This window comes from Lethenteron reissneri, chromosome 54 (assembly GCF_015708825.2).
Source record: "Lethenteron reissneri isolate LAM-NWPU_2019-01 chromosome 54, ASM1570882v1, whole genome shotgun sequence".
Taxonomy (NCBI): Eukaryota; Metazoa; Chordata; class Hyperoartia; order Petromyzontiformes; family Petromyzontidae; genus Lethenteron; species Lethenteron reissneri.
This window is the reverse complement of record NC_083832.1, coordinates 4,684,562-4,708,038: the sequence shown is the minus strand read 5'-3', so window position 1 is coordinate 4,708,038 and position 23,477 is coordinate 4,684,562. Positions and strand designations below refer to the sequence as shown.

At 49.5% G+C, this 23,477-nt stretch overlaps 1 protein-coding gene across 1 annotated transcript; it reads right to left on the bottom strand.

Annotated features, from left to right (window-relative positions):
- Positions 1–362: 362 nt before the first annotated feature.
- Positions 363–23,249, bottom strand: LOC133356581 (transforming protein RhoA-like). The gene is made up of 5 exons (XM_061574171.1): positions 23,208–23,249; positions 15,899–16,056; positions 12,435–12,555; positions 9,470–9,600; positions 363–6,840 (listed from the first exon to the last, which is right to left on the bottom strand). The coding sequence occupies exons 2-5, from the start codon at positions 16,052–16,054 to the stop codon at positions 6,667–6,669; spliced, it is 582 nt and encodes a 193-aa protein (XP_061430155.1). The 5' UTR covers positions 16,055–16,056; positions 23,208–23,249; the 3' UTR covers positions 363–6,666.
- Positions 23,250–23,477: the final 228 nt, after the last annotated feature.

Below are 23,477 nucleotides of genomic sequence, written 5' to 3'. Positions count from 1 at the left end.
TTTAGAATCAGCACCCTGAAATTAGTCTAAAACAGCTGCAAAAGTCCAGGCCAGAAAAAATGTTTTGTTGTTGTTGACCAGTGTAATGTCACAATGAATTTGGTACATTTGCATAGCAGAGTGCGTGGGAGAGTGCAGATAAGAAGTCCCCTGAAAGGGTCTCAGAGGTAGTTCTATTACATCCCCTTCTGTGGGCTCTTCTCTAACATGGGCCGCTGTATGTCTCTCCGAGATGCGGTGGCATTGTGACGCGTTATGGATCCACAATATTTCATGCTGCACATTAACCGATGGGACGTGACCTTCCCTCAAGCAGACTGTGACCTCCGATCCCTTTTGAGAAACACATAGACACACGTCAATGCAGGTAACAGTGCATTTTATTACACAGTGACAAAAACTGAAATCACGAACTTCAAACTCGGTCGTGTCGTGTGGGCAGACCGAGACGTTAAGGCTTGGTGTAAACCGGCACCTTCACACGCTCAATGTTACTGCAAAAAAAACCTCGCCGCTTCGCACAAGGCTATGCTGTTCACCTTTGGCCGGTCAGCTAGGCTTGCTTTTTTTTCATACTTTACAACCAAATAACGATAACAACAAGAAAAACAATAAAAATAGGCAGGCAAACGCATGAAGCATTAATTACTCTAAAGATAATGTCACGTCTCGGCAAAGCGGAGTGAGGCTGGGGCTAAGGGCACGGCGTGGCCAGACTGACTACTCGGAATACAAACTGCCTCCTACGAGGGACACGAGGAAATACATCTACCTGCCTGGGAACGAACTCGCCTAGCGCTTTGTGTAGAAATTCTAGATTTGAAGCTTTCGTGACTGCGAGGATTCATACTCTTAGGTTTTTTCGGTAAAGTCACGTAGGTAAAAAATAGAAAGTTAATAAAAGTAATAAAGGAAATAAAATAATAAATCACGACGTTTCGGAGGCAACACAAGTCTCCGTCATCAGGTGGGACCGTCACAGCTAAAATTACTGCATCAAGTGAGGAAAATTCCAAAAGACCAGCCCCCCCCCCCGCCCCCTTAACGTGTATTTAAGGGCTGGTCCTTTGGAATTTTCCTCACTTGATGCAGTAATTTTAGCTGTGACGGTCCCACCTGATGACGGAGACTTGCGTTGCCTCCGAAACGTCGTGATTTATTCTATTTCCATTATTACTTTTATTAACTTTAAATTTTATTTTCTACCTACGTGACTTTACCGGAAAAACCTTGTGTAGAAATCCATTTGGCTCGTCGTGTCAAACGTCATCGTGAGTCTCAAGAAGCAGCGGGCAGAGGTGGGGGCATCGAGCTAGATATGGTCACGGACGTCACCGATTGGTCAAATTTGACCAGGTGACGCCTTCTGTGCGGCGCACGATGCCACGCTTGGAATACGGCTCACCCCACGACTAGGCCACGTGGCTTTGGCAACAAATCAACACCCGTGCCGAGAGCTCAACACCAACTCCACAGAACCCACGACCGAGCTCACACCCCATCCATTCTGTCGTGGCGACTTCCTGTCTTTCCGACAGACCTGTTCTTCACCTGAGGACGGCTGCTTGCGTTGTGGCCGAAACGTCGTGAGAATTGTATTTGATTGTGTTATTTTTATTATTTTATTATTTCCATTCTACGTGACTTAACCGAAAGAACCAAGAAGATGAATCCCTGCAGTCACGAAAGCTTTAAATCGAAATTTAGACTTCCTTTTGATTTATATGAAGCGGTCACTCCTGGTTTGTACCACGGAGAGTCACTGAAATGCACAGAGGGGTCAGAGAATCGGATGGGGGTCGGTGAGGCGAGAGGTCACATTAAGAAGAAGCTGTGAAGGCATCACGGCTCTAGTGCGACTTGTCTCTGGTAGACCAATCTTCTGGTGTCCCTCGCACAAAGGCATCAAAACAACATGACCCTCTACTCCATTACCCTGTAAATACATGGACAAATACACGCTGGGCTTGAGACGAGATAAGTCATGAATGCAAAACAAAAACCCTTCATGAAAAACAAACTTCCGTATCAAAATGTCACAACTTCATTGATAAGCCGACGTGAAAGGCAGGCCACCAACACACGGGGCAGCGACGCGTCACAGCGCGACGCGCAGGGCACTGTGGGTGATACCGCTCGCAGCTGTTTCGGGGAATCCCACAATGCTCAGCGAGTCTCGGGGGCTTGCCGTGCTCGGAGTGGGGAGCCGAGCTGTCCGTGCCGTGGCGCCGCGTTTACTACTGCGGAGCGGGAAAGTCGCGGTTCCTACACGGCACGAACGCGGGGCGACGGTGGCACGGCGGGGGAGTGTGGCCGGAACGTGATTGCAACGATCGCACTGTTAAGCGATTTTTAACCGGTGCCAGAAAAATACAAACACGCGAGAGACCAACTTTGGCAGCAATATCTCTTTCCCCATCATAAAATAAAGCACATGCTCCAACATGCTTTAGAAAAGTTGTACGAGCACTGCCTGATTTTGAGGACCGTGCGATGAACCAGGCTCCCTTTGCCCGAGGTCCCTTGTGAAGACTTAATCCTTCAGTGTGGAGTCAAAGGACACTTAGGTTTACTTGGGCTACGGAATAATCGTGCCGGATGATGAATTGTATTTCTCAGCAATGTGCCATTGCCGTCTGCAGGGATTTGTTCTGCCCGAGGCGCTGAGAAGCCACTGCTGATGCGCAACTACGGGAAATCCTCGCTAGCCGGGCCCAACACGGGAGGGAAACTCCCGCCAACGTTCAGGTGAACGTTCAGGCACCGAAAGCGAGACGTTTTTGACTCCAGCAAGGCGATCGTAGTCAGGCTCACCTCTCAAATGTCTCCACCGTGTGGGGACAGGCGTGGTTCGGGGAGAGGGTTGATGTCAACGTGGGCAGCTCAGTTTCCAATCCGACCGAGGGATCCACTGTTGTACGCAAAACTCTTCCAGCCACTCCCTCCCTCCCTCCCCTTTGTGGGGTCTACCTTCTCCCTGCTAAATCGGAAACTAGAGCTCGGGCGAGTGGTCGCATTCGATGATTAATCAGCGCATTTGAGATATTTCAATTTGAAAGGTGCTTTGTAAAATGGAGGTCATTGTTATAGTATAAAGCAGAAGGAAATCTGAATTCACAACTCTGTATGTGGTCGATTATTCAGGCACCTTTAAGAATGGCGGCCACCCCCACATCCTCCCTCGTGAAGGCAGGAAACCCCCTACGAGCCACACCCAACGTGACGTGGATGATGACATCACTGTCCAGTGAGCACACATGGCTACAAAAGTGAGGCTTCCCCCCCAACCCCCCAGACTAATTCGATATTATCTGTGTTCATCGAGTAAACGAACCAGTAATTTTTTGGGAAATCGATTAGTTAAGTAACTGGATATCCCACGTGTAGCGCAAACATCTCGCTAGTTGAATCAAACAATGGCGGGCCCCGACTTGTTTAGGATATCCATATTCCCAGCTGCCACGAGTGAGCTTAAGCAAAGGGGGTGATGAATTCTCAAATCAAGGCCAATAGCAAGAATGAATCCTCATCCATAGGCAGGGCAGATGTGATACTCAGAATCGCTGCCTTTCCACGTGTACACACATAACGGAGTCTCTCCATCATCTCCAGCTGGGCCTAACAAAGGCCAGCAAAATTAGAGGGTTGTGGGTCAACTCCTGGCCATGGTGCTTCTCGCCAGGATGCCAGAAGGTTGGGTTATGGCCAGGCGAAGGTCAAGAGGTGGATTCCGGAGGCAAAGGAGTCTCTCTCGCTTGGTTAAAAGCTAAAATGCAATACAAGGAACGCAACTCTCCTCTCTCGTGTCCACACGCTTAGGCTGCCTGATGCAGAATGTGCAACGCGATTTTGAGGTTTTCTTGACAGTAGAACTACGTTTCTGGCACTAAGGCCACGACTTTCATCTTCCCAAATACAGCTCTTGTTGACGGAATGGCAGCCAAACGAGAGAACAGATGACCGAGAGGATGACAACCGCGCAGATGGAACAACGACAATTCTTGCGCACGAGACGGATTGTTCAATTGCAATACTGTTAGGCACGGTGATGGCAAGGGGAGCCCCTCATCCAGCAGTAGGTAGGCCATGGACAATGATGTTCATGTTGATAGATCAAATGACAAGACTGACATTCAGGCTGCCTTGGGACCTTCCTCCAGCTGCTCTTAAGACGTCTGGATGGATTTTTCGATTTAAAGCTTTCGTGACTGCAGGGATTCATCTTCTTGGTTCTTTCGGTAAAGTCCGAATAGATTCAGACGCTGTCTCCCCGACAGACCTGTTCTTCACCTGAGGACGGCTGCTTGCGTTGTGGCCGAAACGTCGTGAGAATTATTTTATTATGTTTTATTTGTATTATTTTATTATTTCCCTTCTACGTGACTTTACCGAAAGAACCAAGAAGACGTCTGGGTGGGTTGCTTTAGTTTGGCTCCGAGTCTCGGGGAATGGCGCCGAGTCGTACAGACGCTCAACGTGCTTACGAGTTGAGTCGGGCAGCTCACGAGGGACTCACCACCACCACACAACGCTGAGGGCACTTCACTAAACAGCGCTACTCGCGTAACTCAAGCTCGAGTTCTGGGTGAACGCGAGTGCAGCGTCAGACCACGTGATATTCACGGCCAATTTTTTATTATCCCTTCCCCGTTATTAATGGCCATTGCGTCGTGGTTTGGAGAAACGGGCACACTTTACCGTACGAGCTTCCCCTTTTTACATTAAGGCTGCTTTATGAAGAGAATCCTACCGGCTACTACTTCTTCAATCTCATAAGCGCTGGCAGTCCGAGGTTCGGGGAGGCACGATGGGTGCGGCAATAGCCATCGTTCAGCGTAACACCGACAGGAGCGGGTGGGCTCGTTGGCGATGGACCAATAGCGATAGCCGACTGTAACCACGGCGATGGTGCGAGCAGCTCCAAGCAGGAGGACCTAAAATGTTTTACAAATGGCAAGTTGCTTCGACGCTGAACCACCAGTCCGGCACCACGAGCGAAGCCGAGGCCGAGAAAGGGGCGATGCGTGCCGTTACCGAGTCCGAATGTCGGCGTGAAGATGGCGACGCGGCAGGAGCCCGCCGAGAGGCGTCCCCCGTACCGCCAGCGAGATGCGCTGGCGGCGCGGCCTCGAGGCGCACGCAACGACCCTCGTGCTCACGGCACAAGCCGCAGCCTTGCGTGCGCGTGACCATCGATTGCTTAACACTGATGCTAATTTTATGCAAACGTGATTTTAAGGGGAATGGAACGTAACGAGTAATATTGAGACGGTGTAAATGAGACAAACGCTAATCGATCCTTCATTGGTATCGTGACCCAAAACCAAGATTCGTTAAGCTGCTGAGCGGGGTTCGGCATCTTGCGCGTCGTGATCAATTCTGCTAAAGATATTTCCCTTAAAGTAAAATTTTACTTTTGTGTCGTCAAAGCTGCAGTGTTGTCAAATCTAACCAATGAGACACAGTACCCGGTTGCCAAACCATATTGAATTAGCTTCGATGACGTTGTTTTACTGCAGTGTCATGTTCCAGCAAAGCACGTGGCAAAGGACAGCACCCGTTGTTGTGCAGATAAAGAGACAGGAGAAGGAATCTCAGTAGTTTGGTGACATCACCATCCACGGGCTGCCCTCTTCGTGACAAGCGGTGCCCTGCGGCCTGACAGTTCAAACCAAAAATCGCCTCGAGACAACGACATGAAGCCATCGCCGCAAGATGAATTCAATTGGGAAAATGGTAAAATATATTTATTTTAATCTGTCGCTGAACGGAATGCAATGCTGTCGCCAAAGTGAAGGTTAACTTTGAGCTCGTGTGGTGTTTGGGGTTAACAGTTTTTTAGTTCGGCAACAGAGGGCTTGGGACGGATGTTCACCGTTAGGCACGGACATTGACCCACGAACCCGGACCACTCCCTGCTCCATTTGCCACGACTCAGGGTTGTGATCAATTCAGAATCAAATTTCCTCGTCTCATTTACACCGTGTTAAAATTATGTCGTCTCGTTCGTGCTATTGGCCCTTCAGGTACACCAGGGTACAATTTACACAAATGCTCGACTCGAAGACGCACGATCCAAGATGCACGTATCGCGAGCGTGGGGAATCGTTCCACTGTACGAATCAATGAATCGTGACCAGTTCCGTACAGCGTCTACGCTCGATGCCGATTACACCGAGCGATAAACGATGCGGAGATTTACCACTTGAAATTCATTCTCACGCTCAAGACACAAGCTCGCGGACGTCGTGCGTACAAGGGTCGGCTATTCCGTGGGAATGCTGCAGGCACCCTGGGTCCTAGCGGCACAAGGGGAAGCGTCGTTTTGATCGATTCCACGCCGCGACGCGCGGAACGTCACCGAATGACGGAGCGATACCGTGCTCCGAGCGCGACAAGTCGCTAAACCTGCCGGGATGAAAGGCGACGCCGATGCACAAGAGGCTCGTGCGCCACCCACCGTTCATCTCTATCGGCGGCAACGGTGCCGTCTCGTGGAACTTACGGGGGTAGTAGTGCCCACACGCAGGCACTGACGGGCGGCTCGTCACGGTTAGGCACCTTAGTCGGGTACGGGGGGGGGGTGGGGGGGGGACACGCGGGGCTACGGCACGGGGCTACGGCACGGGGCTACGGCACGGGGCTACGGTGGCAGGCGCCGGCGAGCTACAGCAAGCGGCAGAATCCGTTCTTCTTGCGCGTGCGGACCTGCAGGGCGGCGCGCGTCGCCAGCTCGAACACCTCGCGCACTCCCTCCTTGTTCTTGGCCGAGCACTCCATGTAGCCGAAGGCGCCGATCTTGTTGGCCATGTCGCGCCCCTCCTCCGACTTCACGGGCTCCTGGGGGGGCGGGGGATGAGGGTCAGGGGGGTTTCAAATTCCTCCACGCACTGATCCGGAGCAGATCCCACAATGCATCGCGGGGTGGCGACGTGACCCGGTGACGCTTTCGCACGTTCGTCGCCCGAGGTTCGAATCCGGCAGGCCGCCCGGATTAATACCACGGGCTGATTCACTGTGAAACACACCGCGCCGCGCTTTTCACGGCGGAGGGTAAAGGTACGGTGGCGTCGTTCGAAAGACGAGCAGGCGTCGTGGTCAAGATTGAGCAAATTCGAAATGTTGCTCGCAAATGACTCGAATTGGGATTAAACACTCGGCAACATCGCCCCCTGCTGAGTGAAACCACCGCAGACTCGTGAAACATCGTGCCTCCTGCGCTGTAGCCTCGTGCTACAAGAGCGGCACAATACCAAACACACACGATTGTTACGATTAGCCGGGGTGCTATGGGGCCGTCCATAAATGACGTCACGCACGGGGGGGGGGGGGGTTTGAGAAATGTGACGTCACATCAAAATGCGCAACTTTAAATAAATATAGACAACACGTTCTACTTAATTAAATAGACTTTGTAATAAATGTTTTCTCCTGCAGCGGTACATTAAATACGCACTACAATGACAATAGTTTAAAGCGATTTGAAGCATGTTTTATTTCTTGGGGAGGGCAGAGCTTTGTGACGTCATATTTGAGGGGGGGGTCTAACTTTTTGTGACGCCGTGTGACGAGGGGGGGGGGGGTCAAAAATCATCCAAAATCACGTGACGTCATTTATGGACGGCCCCTATGGCCCCCGCCGTATGACGGGAGAAAGGATTCCAGTGTGGCCGTGAGCCACGAGAGGGCGCTGTAGTGGCACACATCACATGGGGTGGCCCACGCGCAGATGTTGCTGTGGTCATTCGTCTCAATCACGAGGCAGCCAAGCTCAAATTCTGATGCGAGTCGACTCAACGCATCAGCCTTGTCAGGTCACCTCACACTCATTTGAACAGAGAGACACTGAAAATTGAGATTTAAATTTCAAGGGACAACCTCCACTTTGGGCTGTGTCTCAGCAGCTTTGCGACACGAACTGGAGGGCATTGTAGGGGTGCCCATCAGTGGTCAACTCATCACGATGACACCGAGATGAGATCAATCCCTCAAAATGTTCACTGGAACACTTCGCTATCATCTACACCACGTCCAGCACCTCCATAGAGAACACGCGGTGTTGAGGAGACCGATGCGGTTGTTAGCTAAGGGTCCTCTCTGGTCTATGTGCCGTGAAGGGCCATTGCCCGAAACGTCACCGATGATATACTTTAGTTGTGCTGGTGCACCAATGCCAACGCAGCAGTAGCTCATAAAGGTGGTGGTGAAACATTTGTGGTGGTGGTGATGGTGGTTTGCGGCAGAGCAATGATGAGAAAAATGTGGTCTGAATACACGTGGTAGATGGGTTCTGTAAGTTGTGTAATCTGCAATAATAACACTTTGCTATGTAATTTGGTATTCATCCCATTCACGAAGGCACCACGTTGCACAGACACGGTCTGCCAGTAGGAGGCGATGTTGCTGTGTGTAATCACAATTGAGAAATTCGCAGGTAATTTGTCAAATTTGCCACGCAATGGCCTACTCGTTTTGAATGACATCAAGGGTTTAATTTCTTTCATTCCCTGCATTTTAATTTTAATTATTTTATTGTTATTATTTTTTCTATCTACGTGACTTTACCGAAAGACCCAAAGAATATAAAGGGTCTGTTGGATGTCCACTGTGATGCAAGTGGCGCGCATCTGTACGACGGATACACACACGCAGGAATAACCAGGGCAGCCTGTCACGACTCGCCGCGCAGGTCACCCGCCATGCGGCTCACTCGCCGTGTGGGTCACAGCGTGAGTGACGCGCCGTGTGGGTGACGCGCCGTGTGGGTCACAGCGTGAGTGACGCGCCGTGTGGGTGACGCGCCGTGTGGGTCACAGCGTGAGTGATGCGCCGTGTGGGTGACGCGCCGTGTGGGTCACAGCGTGAGTGACGCGCCGTGTGGGTGACGCGCCGTGTGGGTCACAGCGTGAGTGACGCGCCGTGTGGGTGACGCGCCGTGTGGGTCACAGCGTGAGTGACGCGCCGTGTGGGTGACGCGCCGTGTGGGTCACAGCGTGAGTGATGCGCCGTGTGGGTGACGCGCCGTGTGGGTCACAGCGTGAGTGACGCGCCGTGTGGGTGACGCGCCGTGTGGGTCACAGCGTGAGTGACGCGCCGTGTGGGTGACGCGCCGTGTGGGTCACAGCGTGAGTGATGCGCCGTGTGGGTGACGCGCCGTTTGGGTCACAGCGTGAGTGACGCGCCGTGTGGGTGACGCGCAGTGTGGGTCACAGCGTGAGTGACGCGCCGTGTGGGTGACGCGCCGTGTGGGTCACAGCGTGAGTGATGCGCCGTGTGGGTGACGCGCCGTGTGGGTCACAGCGTGAGTGACGCGCCGTGTGGGTGACGCGCAGTGTGGGTCACAGTGTGAGTGACGCGCCGTGTGGCTCACGCACGAGTGACGCGCCGTGTGGGTGACGCGCCGTGTGGCTCACGCACGAGTGACGCGCCGTGTGGGTGACGCGCCGTGTGGGTGACGCCCCTTCCTCACCTGCTTCATCTTGGCGAGCTCGCGGCGCGTGGCGTCGTCGTGCCTCAGGTCCCGTTTGTTCCCCACGAGGATGATGGGGACGTTGGGGCAGAAGTGCTTCACCTCCGGCGTCCACTTCTCCGGGATGTTCTCTGGACGACGGCACGCACGGCCACGTTAGGCCTGCGCAGCTACGCCGGCCTCCGAGCGGGGCCCACACTTATCTTACATGGATGTTTATAGCGCCTTATTCCAATGAACTTCACAACAATTATAACATTGTACGTAAGATTAAAGTCGCTGAAATAAAGAGTTGGTTATTCAACGTGGTGGTGTAGTTATGGTGACAGGAGAACAGGCGGGAGTGATTAAGGAGGGGTGCGGGTAGTGATAGTGATTTGGGCAGTGATAGGGGTTGGGCTAGTGATGGTAGAGGTAGTGATAGGTGTTGGGGTAGTGATGGTAGAGGTAGTGATAGGTGTTGGGGTAGTGATGGTCGAGGTAGTGATGGGGGTTGGGGTAGTGATGGTAGAGGTAGTGATGGGTGTTGCGCTAGTGATGGTAGAAGTAGTGATAGGTGTTGGGGTAGTGATGGTAGAGGTAGTGATAGGTGTTGGGGTAGTGATGGTCGAGGTAGTGATGGGGGTTGGGGTAGTGATGGTAGAGGTAGTGATGGGTGTTGCGCTAGTGATGGTAGAAGTAGTGATAGGTGTTGGGGTAGTGATGGTAGAGGTAGTGATAGGTGTTGGGGTAGTGATGGTCGAGGTAGTGATGGGGGTTGGGGTAGTGATGGTAGAGGTAGTGATAGGTGTTGGGGTAGTGATGGTAGAGGTAGTGATAGGGGTTGGAGTAGTGATGGTAGAGGTAGTGATAGGGGTTGGGGTAGTGATGGTAGAGGTAGTGATGGGGGTTGGGGTAGTGATGGTAGAGGTAGTGATAGGGGTTGGGGTAGTGATGGTAGAGGTAGTGATGGGGGTTGAAGTAGTGATGGTAGAGGTAGTGATGGGGGTTGGGGTAGTGATGGTAGAGGTAGTGATAGGTGTTGGGGTAGTGATGGTAGAGGTAGTGATGGGGGTTGGGGTAGTGATGGTAGAGGTAGTGATAGGGGTTGGAGTAGTGATGGTAGAGGTAGTGATAGGGGTTGGGGTAGTGATGGTAGAGGTAGTGATGGGGGTTGGGGTAGTGATGGTAGAGGTAGTGATAGGGGTTGGGGTAGTGATGGTAGAGGTAGTGATAGGTGTTGGGGTAGTGATGGTAGAGGTAGTGATGGGGGTTGGGGTAGTGATGGTAGAGGTAGTGATAGGGGTTGGGGTAGTGATGGTAGAGGTAGTGATAGGTGTTGGGGTAGTGATGGTAGAGGTACTGATGGGGGTTGGGGTAGTGATGGTAGAGGTAGTGATGGGGGTTGGGGTAGTGATGGTAGAGGTAGTGATAGGTGTTGGGGTAGTGATGGTAGAGGTAGTGATGGGGGTTGGGGTAGTGATGGTAGAGGTAGTGATAGGGGTTGGAGTAGTGATGGTAGAGGTAGTGATAGGGGTTGGGGTAGTGATGGTAGAGGTAGTGATGGGGGTTGGGGTAGTGATGGTAGAGGTAGTGATAGGGGTTGGGGTAGTGATGGTAGAGGTAGTGATAGGTGTTGGGGTAGTGATGGTAGAGGTAGTGATGGGGGTTGGGGTAGTGATGGTAGAGGTAGTGATAGGGGTTGGAGTAGTGATGGTATAGGTAGTGATAGGTGTTGGGGTAGTGATGGTAGAGGTAGTGATAGGGGTTGGGGTAGTGATGGTAGAGGTAGTGATAGGTGTTGGGGTAGTGATGGTAGAGGTAGTGATAGGGGTTGGGGTAGTGATGGTAGAGGTAGTGATAGGTGTTGGGGTAGTGATGGTAGAGGTAGTGATAGGGGTTGGGGTAGTGATGGTAGAGGTAGTGATAGGTGTTGGGCTAGTGATGGTAGAGGTAGTGATAGGGGTCGGAGTAGTGATGGTAGAGGTAGTGATGGGGGTTGGGGTAGTGATCGTAGAGGTAGTGATAGGGGTTGGAGTATGCCTGGTTGTAGCTGGGGGGCAGGGACTTGCAGTAGCAGGATGATGGCCTAGGAGAGAAGAGATGGGTTTAAGGGAGGATGGGAAATGGGAGAGTCAAGGTTTCATGTGCAGTGGGAGTTTGTTCCAGCGGAGGGCAGCAAAAGGGAAAATAAAGGAAAGCTGTGACTGGGCGCTTGTCATCTCAAAACATTTTGAAAAGGCACCACGAGTGGCGGCCGTCTCTTGCAGTCTGAGGAGGAGCTGTAAGGGGCATTCAGTCTGTTGTAATTCCAATCGAGTAATTTGGGGGATTTTTTTTTATTTCGCAAATTTGGACGACAACGCCAGCGCACAACGGGCAACCCGCCGGGAACCAGACGCAGGATATTTACCGTCGGCCGTGAAGCAAACGGCGCGCAGTCTTCTGTGGTTAACACAGCCGAAAATAATCACCGGGGCGGCCGCTGGATTCAAACCGTGAACCAACGCAACAAGCGGCGGACGCGCCGCCGCTTGGCAGAGGTCGCAATCGGGTACCCGATACCCGTACCCTACCTGATACCCGGCTACCCGGCCAGGTACAGGTACGGGTACCCGTTTGCGACCCTGGTGCGGGCGGGTACGGGTAGGCCATGAGTCACTGGTGAGTAACCGTTTGTCACTCATTTCCCAACATCTTGTCTCTTCTCACAATTCAAGTTCCTAGAATCAACCCACCCGCGCCTGCAACATTGCTTCATCCCAGAGGTTGCAATCAGGTACCTGATACCCGTACCCTACCCGATACCCGGCTGGGTACGGGTAGCCGGGTATCGGGTACGGGTACCCGTTTGCGACCCTGGTGCGGCCGGGTACGGGTACGGGTAAAGAACCAAAACCCGTTTGCGACCTCTGCCGCTTGGCCACGTCGCCGCGCATGTGAGAATCTGAGCAGGAGAAGTGCTGAGGGGAAGGGGCGTACGAACCGAGGCTGTCCGGGCTGTCTATGGAGAAGCACATGAGGATGACGTCGGTATCGGGATAAGAGAGGGGTCGAAGGCGATCGTAGTCCTCCTGGCCAGCCGTGTCCCACAGGGCCAGCTCCACCTGGTTCACCACGGAGGAGCCAACATCACAATCAGCATCATCATCATTACCATCATCGTCACCAGCAGCAGCATCATTATTCCTATCATAACCAGCAGAAGCATTACTCTTTTGTTCTTTCGGTAAAAGTCACGTAGGTAGAAACAAAATAAAACAAATCACGACGTTTCGATCGCAACACAAGCAATCTTCATCACCTGCTTGTGTTGCGATCGAAACGTCGTAATTTGTTTTGTTGTATTTCTACCTACGTAACTTTACCGAAAGAACCAAAGAGTATGGATTCCTGCCGTCACGAAAGCTTCAAATCAAAGCAGAAGCATTATCAGCACCACACTTTACCGTGCGGCATTAAAACTAACCCATTCCGTACCACATAGCGGTTGAGGTGTTACGCGCCTGTAGGCAGAGCTTTGGAGATGGGTGGGTGGATCACACAAGGATAATTTGGAAGAACCAACCAACCTACAGGATGTGGAATTGACCAGCAGCACAAGAATTAGTTTGTTACCCCGCATGTATTATACTAGCTGTGCTCGTGTTCTCTGGTCATACATGTTGGGTTTCTCCAGGTACTCTGGTTTCCCCAAACAGGACCTTCCTGTGAGAGAGCCTTGAGACTCACTGAGGACTTTAACACGTAAGCTTTCGAGACCAATATCATCCATAATACAGGTTTTTTTAGGATTAGATCGTTGGTTGAACGACACAGGCTGTCTTAAATTTCGATTTAAAGCTTTTGTGACTGCAGGGATTCATCTTCTTGGTTCTTTCGGTAAAGTCACGTAGAAAAATAAAATAATAAATTAAATAATAGCATACGACGTTTCGATTGCAACACAAGCAATCATCATCAGGTATAATGAAATAGCGACATAGAATATAACCAGAAAACTATAGACAGACATATAAGCAGACAGATATCACCAAGATACATATAGAGAGCAACCCAGGTTACAGAGTGAGGTGATCGTCTCGGTGGGGTGGCCTTAAATAGACAGAGGGGGCGGAGGCAGAGAGAGGGAGGGGGTAGGGAAAACATTTACATGTCAATGAGTACGAAGGGAGGGGAGTAAGGTAAGCAGGCTTAGAGGGAGACAGAACACACTAAATTAAATAACCTAACAAAGTATCGAAATGTTATGTAAAACGACAATTTACCTTTTTCTCTCTCTCTGGGTTTCTTGTTCTCTCTCTCTGCCTGTATATTTAGTGTAATTTTCTCTGTCTACACTCGTTTTGTATCGTTCTTAGGTTCTGCTCTGTCTGTGTGTCTCCGTTCCTCTTTTTTATGTTTTGTCTTTCTTTGGAATTTTCACACTTAAATTCTAACTTAGCAATCTTTGAAATACGTAATCGACCAGGCAATGCGTTAATTGTGTGTTGACCGACTCTCTGTGTCGTTTTACATAACATTTCGATACTTTGCTAGGTTATTTAATTTAGTGTGTTCTGTCTCCCTCTAAGCCTGCTTACCTTACTCCCCTCCCTTCGTACTCATTGACATGTAAATGTTTTCCCTACCCCCTCCCTCTCTCTGCCTCCGCCCCCCTCTGTCTATTTAAGGCCACCCCACAGAGACGATCACCTCTCTCTGTACCTGGGTTGCTCTCTCTATGTATCTTGGTGATATCTGTCTGCTTATATGTCTGTCTATAGTTTTCTGGTTATATTCTATGTCGCTATTTCATTATACCTGATGATGATTGCTTGTGTTGCAATCGAAACGTCGTATGCTATTATTTAATTTATTATTTTATTTTTATACGTGACTTTACCGAAAAAACCAAAGAATGACACAGGCTGTGTCGGGTGGTGACGGATTTAACGACACATTTATATATTTACAACCTGTGTTGGGTGGTGGTGGGTTTAACGACACATTAATATATTTACGTGATCTAACACAAAAAAACCTGTATTATGGATCACTAAGGGCTGTATGCAGGCAGCCAGACACGAATCCTATACTACTTGCTATGAGATTCAAAGGTCAATGCCGATGATGCCCCCAGACCTCGCCAGTGCTCACGACACACGACACACATTGCGCTGCTGTGCAGCAGTCTCTGGACACCCGAGGTCTGCTGGCGGTTTCCCACAATGCAGTGCAACTGCGGCCCTCGTGACACCGTTGGCCGGGACGCCCAGCCGTGGTGGGAGCCAAACTGGGCAGCCCTCATCCCATTGGCAGAGATGCTGATGAGGTCACATTATTTATTATTACTAATAAATAATGTAACATGCTAATGGGCATATTTTTTTACGAGTAGCGCAGTGCGCTAACCACAAGACCACTGCTCCACTCCACCCCCTAGTGGGCTGTGCCTCTAACAGCACTTGCACCCGACAGTCTGTGGAAATGCTACATGGCGGATCTAACCTCTCTTCTGTCAAGCACACACACACACACAAGCGCCAAACAGGGGCATGTGCACGCAGCTACATACAGAGATCAAAACAAAGATCCCCCTACGGCCTTAACAGACTGTTGGGGAAAGTCCTGTTCGAGCGAGCACCTACCAAGGCCGGCAACGCCCAAGAGGAAGTGGTGTGACCAGTACCTCACTGAGTCACCATTGGCCCCCCAATGGTCATGTTAACACACTGCACCAGGTACTCATTTAAGGCTAAGACAACCTAAGGGAGGAGGCCTAGGACCAGTTAAAATATTCGTTATTGATCCTGCACGGGAATTGGTGCGTGAACCACGACACTACCACTCCCCGACATACACACACACACAGAGTCAACACCGACAACCGCCATTTGCCTCTAAGTGGCGGTGATGTCACCACGACACTTGTGCCAGGTTTGGTGCACTTATAGGCCACGTGAAGTGTCGAAGGTTCGCTGAAAGGAGGTCTCGGGACAGACTCAGTTGACAGATTATTGGCAAATGCACCACCCGCGATCCCTACTGCGACAACATTGTGCTTTGAGCCGCCCGGCACTCCGCTTATTGTTGAGAGCATCACTCCTCTGCCCTCCGCTGTTGCTGGAGGGCAACTGCATCTAACTGCCCAGTAGCAGCGTCTTTCACCGAGGCCTATCTTGACACTGCTTGTACGTCACCGACAAGTGCACTCAGCTCCACATCCTCCTCCCGTACTGCGTCAGCAAATCTCTTCTTCAACCCATGCTGTGCGCGTTTAGCCCCTCTATCCGGCCAAACAGAAGCTGCTTGGACATGTAATCGCTGGGAATGCGGGCTATTTGATTCAGCCAATGCGGCCTCGACAAGGCAGCTCACCAATGGGACACAGACACACACATGGACGCATAGACACAGCGAGACACACACACACACAGATGCACACGGATGAATGCACGGCAGTCTCACCTGCTTGCCGTCCACCTCAATGTCGGCGACATAGTTCTCGAACACGGTGGGCACGTACACCTCGGGGAACTGGTCCTTGCTGAACACGATCAGCAGACACGTCTTTCCGCACGCGCCGTCACCCACGATCACCAGCTTCTTGCGGATTGCGGCCATTGCTGTGGCACACACCCGTGAGCGCGCGCCGTGTAAACAAGCACACAAAGACAAAGTTCCACAAATAGCCCACACCGACTTGTCGGGGCAAGAGTGCTGTTAGCGAGCACCCATTAAGGCCGGCACAACACACTTTGGGGAAGTTCGGCCGTCAGCGGTGTGGCCTTCAACCATACAAATTTGTATCCCCCCCCAGTGCTGGTATTGATGACACACCACATCAGGTACTCAGTTATGGCCGAGTCACTCTTGGGGAGGCCCAGACCAAGATCAGATATTTCCCAATGATGTTAGCCATGGCTGACATCATACAAAGCTAAATCACTTTTCATGTGACACGAGTGTAGGTACGTAGAACTTCTTTTGCACCGTACGTAGCCCAACGTGCTCACCTTAATAGTGCACCTATTAAGGTTAGCACTGCACACGACGAGGCTGTGGTGTAGTGCACCATACAGAGGTGCCGTTGCCTCCCAAATGCTGCTGTTCACAAACTACGCTGGGTACCCATGAGGGACTGAGACAACCTAGGAGGGCCAAGACAGCCTCAGATACCACTTGCCATTTACTAAGGCTTGCAATCGAACACATGTACATGTGCGCACACACACACACACACACTTGCGCTCACACTAACGGTGGCAATTCACCCGTTAGAAATGGAATTGTTGTTGTGATGCTGCTGGATTCTCCAGGAGCAAAATGCCTATTCTTAGGTTTTTTCGGTAAAGTCACGTAGGTAAAAAATTTAAATTAATAAAAGTTGAATAAAAAATAAAATAAAAATCACGACGTTTCGGAGGCAACACAAGCTTCCGTCTTCAGGTGGAACCGTCACAGCACGATTGCTGCATTAAGTAAGAGAAATTCCAAGAAAACAGTCCTTGTATATATACTGGTTGAGGGTGGGAAGAGCCAAGGTAGGCCCTGGATATTATTATTGTGAGGTTCGGTGCGGTACCTTGGCTCCTCCCACCCTCAACCAGTATATATACAAGGACTGTTTTATTGGAATTTCTCTCACTTGATACAGCTATCGTGCTGTGACGGTTCCACCTGAAGACGGAAGCTTGTGTTGCCTCCGAAACGTCGTGATTTTTATTTTATTTTTATTTTACTTTTATTAATTTACATTTTTTACCTACGTGACTTTACCGAAAAAACCTAAGAATATGAATCCTTGCAGTCACGAAAGCTTCAAATCTAGAAGATGCCTCACCAGCGCCTGACCCCGAGCTCCACCTCGAGTTGTAGATGGCTCTTTCTACGCCACTGCTCGTTGCGCTTAGAACCAAATACAACGCAAACGCACTTCCTCAGCAGAGGCAATGGCCTCATTGGTTCAGCCTTTGCAATTGTGACCGATGCATACACCTGAACGCACAAACCACCATGGGATAATATTTCGAATGTATTTATTTTAAACCCTAAAATGAATGGACTGATATAACTCATTATGCTGAAATAAATTGTAAAGGTGATGATTGCACCTTGAAGAGGTTATCTGCTCTGATGAGGATGGTTCATAATCAGTAGTGACAATACAATGTCTCCCTGCCAGGGTCCAAGGTATTAATGTAATATCCAGCAGTCTCAAAAATGTGTAACGTTTGTAAATCCACACCATGAGACGCGTTCCCGAGCGTGACCAGAAGGTGTTGTACGGCGTGTTCACTAAACACGGGGAACGCCTTTAAAAAGTTGTATCATCTCCTGTAGATGCCACTGGTTCTTCGTGTTCTGCAGATGTAGATGCCACCACCGCCATCTATTGCGCGGTGATTTAACTTACAAACCCTCGATCGGAACAGGCATCTGAACATACGGACAGGTTTGTTTATACCTCTGATAGTTTTGAAGTCGAACGTTAGCAAGTCCAATGTTCACAAGTAGAGAAGTCCCCATATTTATTTATACAGGAGGAATCCGATGAGCAATAAAGCTCTTTTTCACAGATGTCCACGTAGCGAGAAGAGACAACGCTGCCGAGTGACAATAATAATAATTTCCACTTATTATGGGCACCATTCACAATGTCTCAAGGCGCCGTGCACAAAAAACATAATGCAGTAGAAACTGCGCGGCAAAATCAGAAGCAAATAGGAACAAAGCAATGGTTTAAAAATATATATCGGAACTTAGAGACATCAACACTGTCCGAGAGCCAGATGTCCAACGGTTTGGAGTTCCACAACGTGGCAGCCCCCACAGAAAATGCCCGATGACCCCAAAATTGCAACCAAGAATGAGGTATATGTAAAACGGCATCATCGGCAGATCTTGAAGACCTTTAGGCGAGGCATAAGAGATGGCCAAATGCCCCGAGTCACTTTCTCTGTGAGCCCCGGGTTAAACAGACGAGATCAAGGCAGCCTTTGCAAGATAGAAAAGTATCAGGCAAAGGCATCTGGACCGAGACGTTGCTAGGACCCGGCTGGTCAACCCGCCACTAAACCCCGCGATGATCTCAGTACGAGCGAATGAAGCGCCACCACATATTCGGCACAAAGTCGCAACTCCCTGTGAGCTACGGGTCACTGCTACAAACGAGACTCTCATCCTGGTCTCATGAGGTCTCTCCTGGTTAAGAAAAATAAACATGAAAATGTGGTACTGAAATATCTTTCAAAATGTAGATAGGAACGTATAAACATTTAGAGGAGGAAAAAACTAGCCATCTCACATTTGTGGACAGCCATATAAAAATTATCTACAGGAAATTAATGAGGAACTTCACAAAAGCCACAAGTTAGCAAGCAAATAAATAAATATGCAAATAAAAAACTGTTGGGCAGAACTGGACGCAAAGAAGAATATGTAAACATGAAAAACAGATAAACAATGTTAACAATAAATAATCAGTGTACATTTCGAGCTATGACAGACGGATCAGAACATTGACACTGACAACTAAAATTAAACAAGAGCTGAAACGCATGGCAAGGAGTATGCAGAGGTACATGCTGGAAAATACAGAGAGACAGAGAGAGGAACACGTGGATCAGGGAACAAACACTGAGAATAAACGTCAGATTGAATTTTTTTAAATTGCACTTGGGCAGGACATATTGCAAGAATGGGTGATGGCCAAGGGATGAGTGTGGCGATGGAATGGGAGGCTTTCGATTTAAAGCTTTCGTGACTGCAGGGATTCATCTTCTTGGTTCTTTCGGTAAAGTCACGTAGAATGGAAATAATAAAATAATAAAAATAAAACATAATAAACTATTGTCGCTCCAAGCCTGGAGTGTGTCATTCAGACTGTCTACTCGACAGACCTGCTCTACACCTGAGGACGGCTGCTTGCGTTGTGGCCGAAACGTCGTGAGAATAATTTAATTATGTTTTATTTATATTATTTTATTATTTCCATTCCACGTGACTTTACCGAAAGAACCAAGAAGAGGAATGGGAGGCGTTTAGATGGAATGACATCGCGGGATTATGAGGGACGGTGATGACGTGGAGAGGCATCCAGCAGTGGGTAGACAATTGCTGACGATCATGAACACTGTAACATATGCCGTCCTGATCGTGGAAACGTTGAATTTCCATCACTACCGAGGGGTTGTCAACGGCGATGAATGAGACCCTCTCATAATTTTAGCAGAGGCTTGGCTTTGCCTTGAACATATGGCGAAATTAAATCCAGAAGGGGCAAGAAAACAGAAGCAACCTCCCAATGAGCTAAGTTTAACTGGCGGTGTCATTCGGAAAGCCTCGGATACTGGAATGGAGGGCATTGGGAGGAGCAAAGTTGTGTAAAAGAAAAATGCAGGAGGAGGCTAGTCCACGGAGTGTCCTCCAGTCAGTGAGGGCGATGTTGTAGTCGCTGCCTCGATTTGGAGTCAGTGGAGGGATCAGAAGGGCACAAAGCGACATGGGAAGTAAGGAATATGGCTGCTGCATTCTGCATAATTTGGAGCCATAGTCAGGACAGTACTCGAGCAGAGATGTGACAAGGCAAGGAAAGAGCCTCAGCTGCAGAGAGGATGAGGAAGTGGCGGATGTGGGGGGGGGGGGGGTGGCGGTGTTGTGTAAGTGGAGGGAGGTTGGGAATGAGAGCTCAGGCTTGAGGCGAGATTAGATGCTTCACACACTCTTTGGGCAGCTTCATGCCAGAGTCCAGGAGTCAACCCAAACCTGGAGAGGAACGTTGCGACGAACAGTCGATCAAAATTTTATAATTACAGTAACTACTTTCTGTTATGTGACCACTCAGACCCTTTCTGAAATGGTGGCCACCCCCACATCCTCCCTCTCAGAGACAGGAAACGCTCCACAAAAACTAAGCCCAGAGTGACGCGAGGTGACGTCACCTAGCTCAGCCCATCACCTCCCATCCAGCAGCACATGTGGGAATAGAAGTTACTTTTACTAAAACTACAGTCGCTTCTGGTGTTGAGTGGATTCATGAAGCCAATAATCGGTAGAGTATTTGATTGTTTAGATAAGAGGTTAGTCCAGCGCTGAACCGGAGTCTTTACGAACGGTGAATGATTTGATGACCACAGCGATGTGGTGTTGAGTGTGTCTCGTTCGAGACCGTGTCAAGTGTAGCAGGAGATACGGATACCGAGGAGGAGGAGAAACTCCAACTCGTGTGACGTAACGAAGACACGGATAAGCTATCAAGTTATGTTAAGTAACATGGTGGTGAATAGTTGGCAATGTGACAAATGAAAAGTAGCGGTTTTGCCACAAAGTGGGACCCTTTTGGCAAAATAATTTGGTATTTAAGTCTACCAGTGTGTACGAGCCTTTTGTACCAATGTTTTTAGTTGTTTCATGGAGGCAAACTGGACTGGTTTAAATGTTTCTGAATCTTAACAGCCAAGTCTGCTAACTAGGGGCGATTCGATGAATTGACACAATTCAAATTCGATTTTACAACGTGAGTCTTGTTTAACACTGTGGTGAATGTAGTGTCCAGTTGGTGCTGCTTGGGTTACTATACGACGTGACAATTGATGGTTCTTAAAAGTGATCCACATCGAACGTATCAAACATCTCAGAATCTACAGCATATTTAATCGATGCATCCCGAGACTAATACTGTTAACTAAATTCAGCCACTAATTCTAGATTTGAAGCTTTCGTGACTGCAAGGATTCATATTCTTAGGTTTTTTCGGTATACCTACGTGACTTTACCGAAAAAACCTAAGAATAAATTCAGCCACGTTGCCAGATATTGCAGGGTGGTGGAAGCACAAGCAACAGTGAGGCCTCGACACGATGGCACAGCAAAGCAAAATTATAAACATGTACAGAAATTAGCTGTCAATATCGGGACACCCGGCAGCATTTAAAAGGTTATTGCACTGCTGACGGGACTGGAAACCAGCCCAGAGTTAACCGCCTTCATTCAACAATTATAACATTCATAACGCGCACACATTTCGCTTACAACGCTACGGAGGCGTGAGAGAACACATTTGAGAAAAAAAGAGGAGGCCTCATTCTGAGAGATTCTTCTGGAAAACATTTGTCCACATCATCAGGCACGATCAATCCACTGCTGAATGAAGGCCACCCTCTCACCATCTTTTTCTCTCGCATCGGGAGAAAAAAGAATCCATATTGTTTCTGCCACAAGAGGATTTATTTGATTCCATCTCCACAATCTAAGTTCTATTGGGCGTTCCCTTTTTTTGGCTGCCACTCTATATGGCCCAAAGGCTGATAAAGTAACATGATTTATTGTTAAGTAGGAAGACAGACCCGTCTCTATTCACGTATGATCGCATTGATAGGGCGTGTTATATTAAGTTACGACGATAACACTATTTAACATCAACAGTTGATGTTATCGGAATAAAAAAAAAGTTACTGCGGTTTTTTACTTATTGCAAAGTTAGACGACATTAACACTTAAAGTGCAAAAGTGCATTCGTGTCATTCGAAATGGAGTTGTCGCCACACGAATGAACATTAACACAATGACTACTGCGACACGAGATCACATGCTGCTTCTCTGTTGTACCTTTGAATAGTAACAACCGCGCGAATTAATGTCAATACATAATGAGTATTACTAGCTATCATTAACAGTTAATGGTATATAACAGTCGAAAACGTTATGTTAACACCACTGCTACAGTAATCGAGTAACATGAGTTACCATTCTAGAAGTTACGATGACACAAATAATTCACTCTTACCATTCTAACGTCAGTTCTTAACTTAGATCAACACCAGTAACGTTGATCACAGTAACACTAATTGACGTTGCCTCAATTCTAATGGTAACACGCGTTATCATTACCCAAAAAAAACCTGCATTATGGATCATTACCCTGTTTACAAAAGTAACCTTAACCTCGTTACCAGCGAAGCACCTGTTACCCGCATCAGCAATATCAGCAGTGGTCGTTACCTCCATCAGCACCGTCACTACCAGCTAACACTAACACAGTTAACGCCTCTAACCATTAACACCGGTGAAGGTTAACCAGGTTATCATGCTAACACGAGTTAAGTTAACCTCCATTCCCGCCGTAGAAATTGACACGTTACCTCCATCAGCACGTCACCACTGCCACCACTAACCCAGTCATCCGAACACTATTTAACGTTACCATGGCAACACGAGTTAATGCTATAACCAGGTTACCGGTACGCCACTAGTTAACGTTAACCCGCCATTAGTAAGTTTACGTTACTTTCATCACCAAGTCAACACCCCCCCCGTAACACGAGCGAGCTTTATTTAGACCATGGTAACGCTTGTTAAAGGTTAAGCTTGTTAAAGGTAACCTTGGTAACGCGACTTTTAACCAACCCGTTATACCGCACCCCCCTGAGCGTATGGCAGCTCGCCTTTGTTAAGTTGCTAAACTAAATAACGCGCAACAACTTGAGTGCGTGCGTCTACGCGTGGAGGTTTGTGCGCACCGCGTGTGTTTAGCTGGTTAAGTATTAAATGTTTATTATTCAATTTGAGGGGAATTTGAAGCCTCGGCCTAGCGCCCGGGCCCAGCGGCGGAGGCTTCAGCAGCGGCTCCCCGAGCCGCGACGTCGCCACTCGCTCAGGCGGCGGCGACTCACGCAGCGCGACACTCATCACAACCACAACAACCTACAACAACAACAACCTCAACAACAATAACAACAATAACCGCCACCACAGCGACCAGGGCCGCGCCTCCTACCTGAGCGGGGAGACTCCGACTGAGGGGCGGGGTTGGGGGTAAAGGGCGGGGCCGGGGTGAGGGGCGGGGCTGGGGGTGAGGGGCGGGGCCGGGGGTGAGGGGCGGGGCCGGGGTGAGGGGCGGGGCCGGGGGTGAGGGGCGTGGTCTGGGATGAGGGGCGGGGTCTAGGGGTGAGGGGCGGGGTTTGGGGGTGAGGGGCCGGGGGTGAGGGGCGGGGCCGGGGTGAGGGGCGGGGCCGGGGGTGAGGGGCGTGGTCTGGGATGAGGGGCG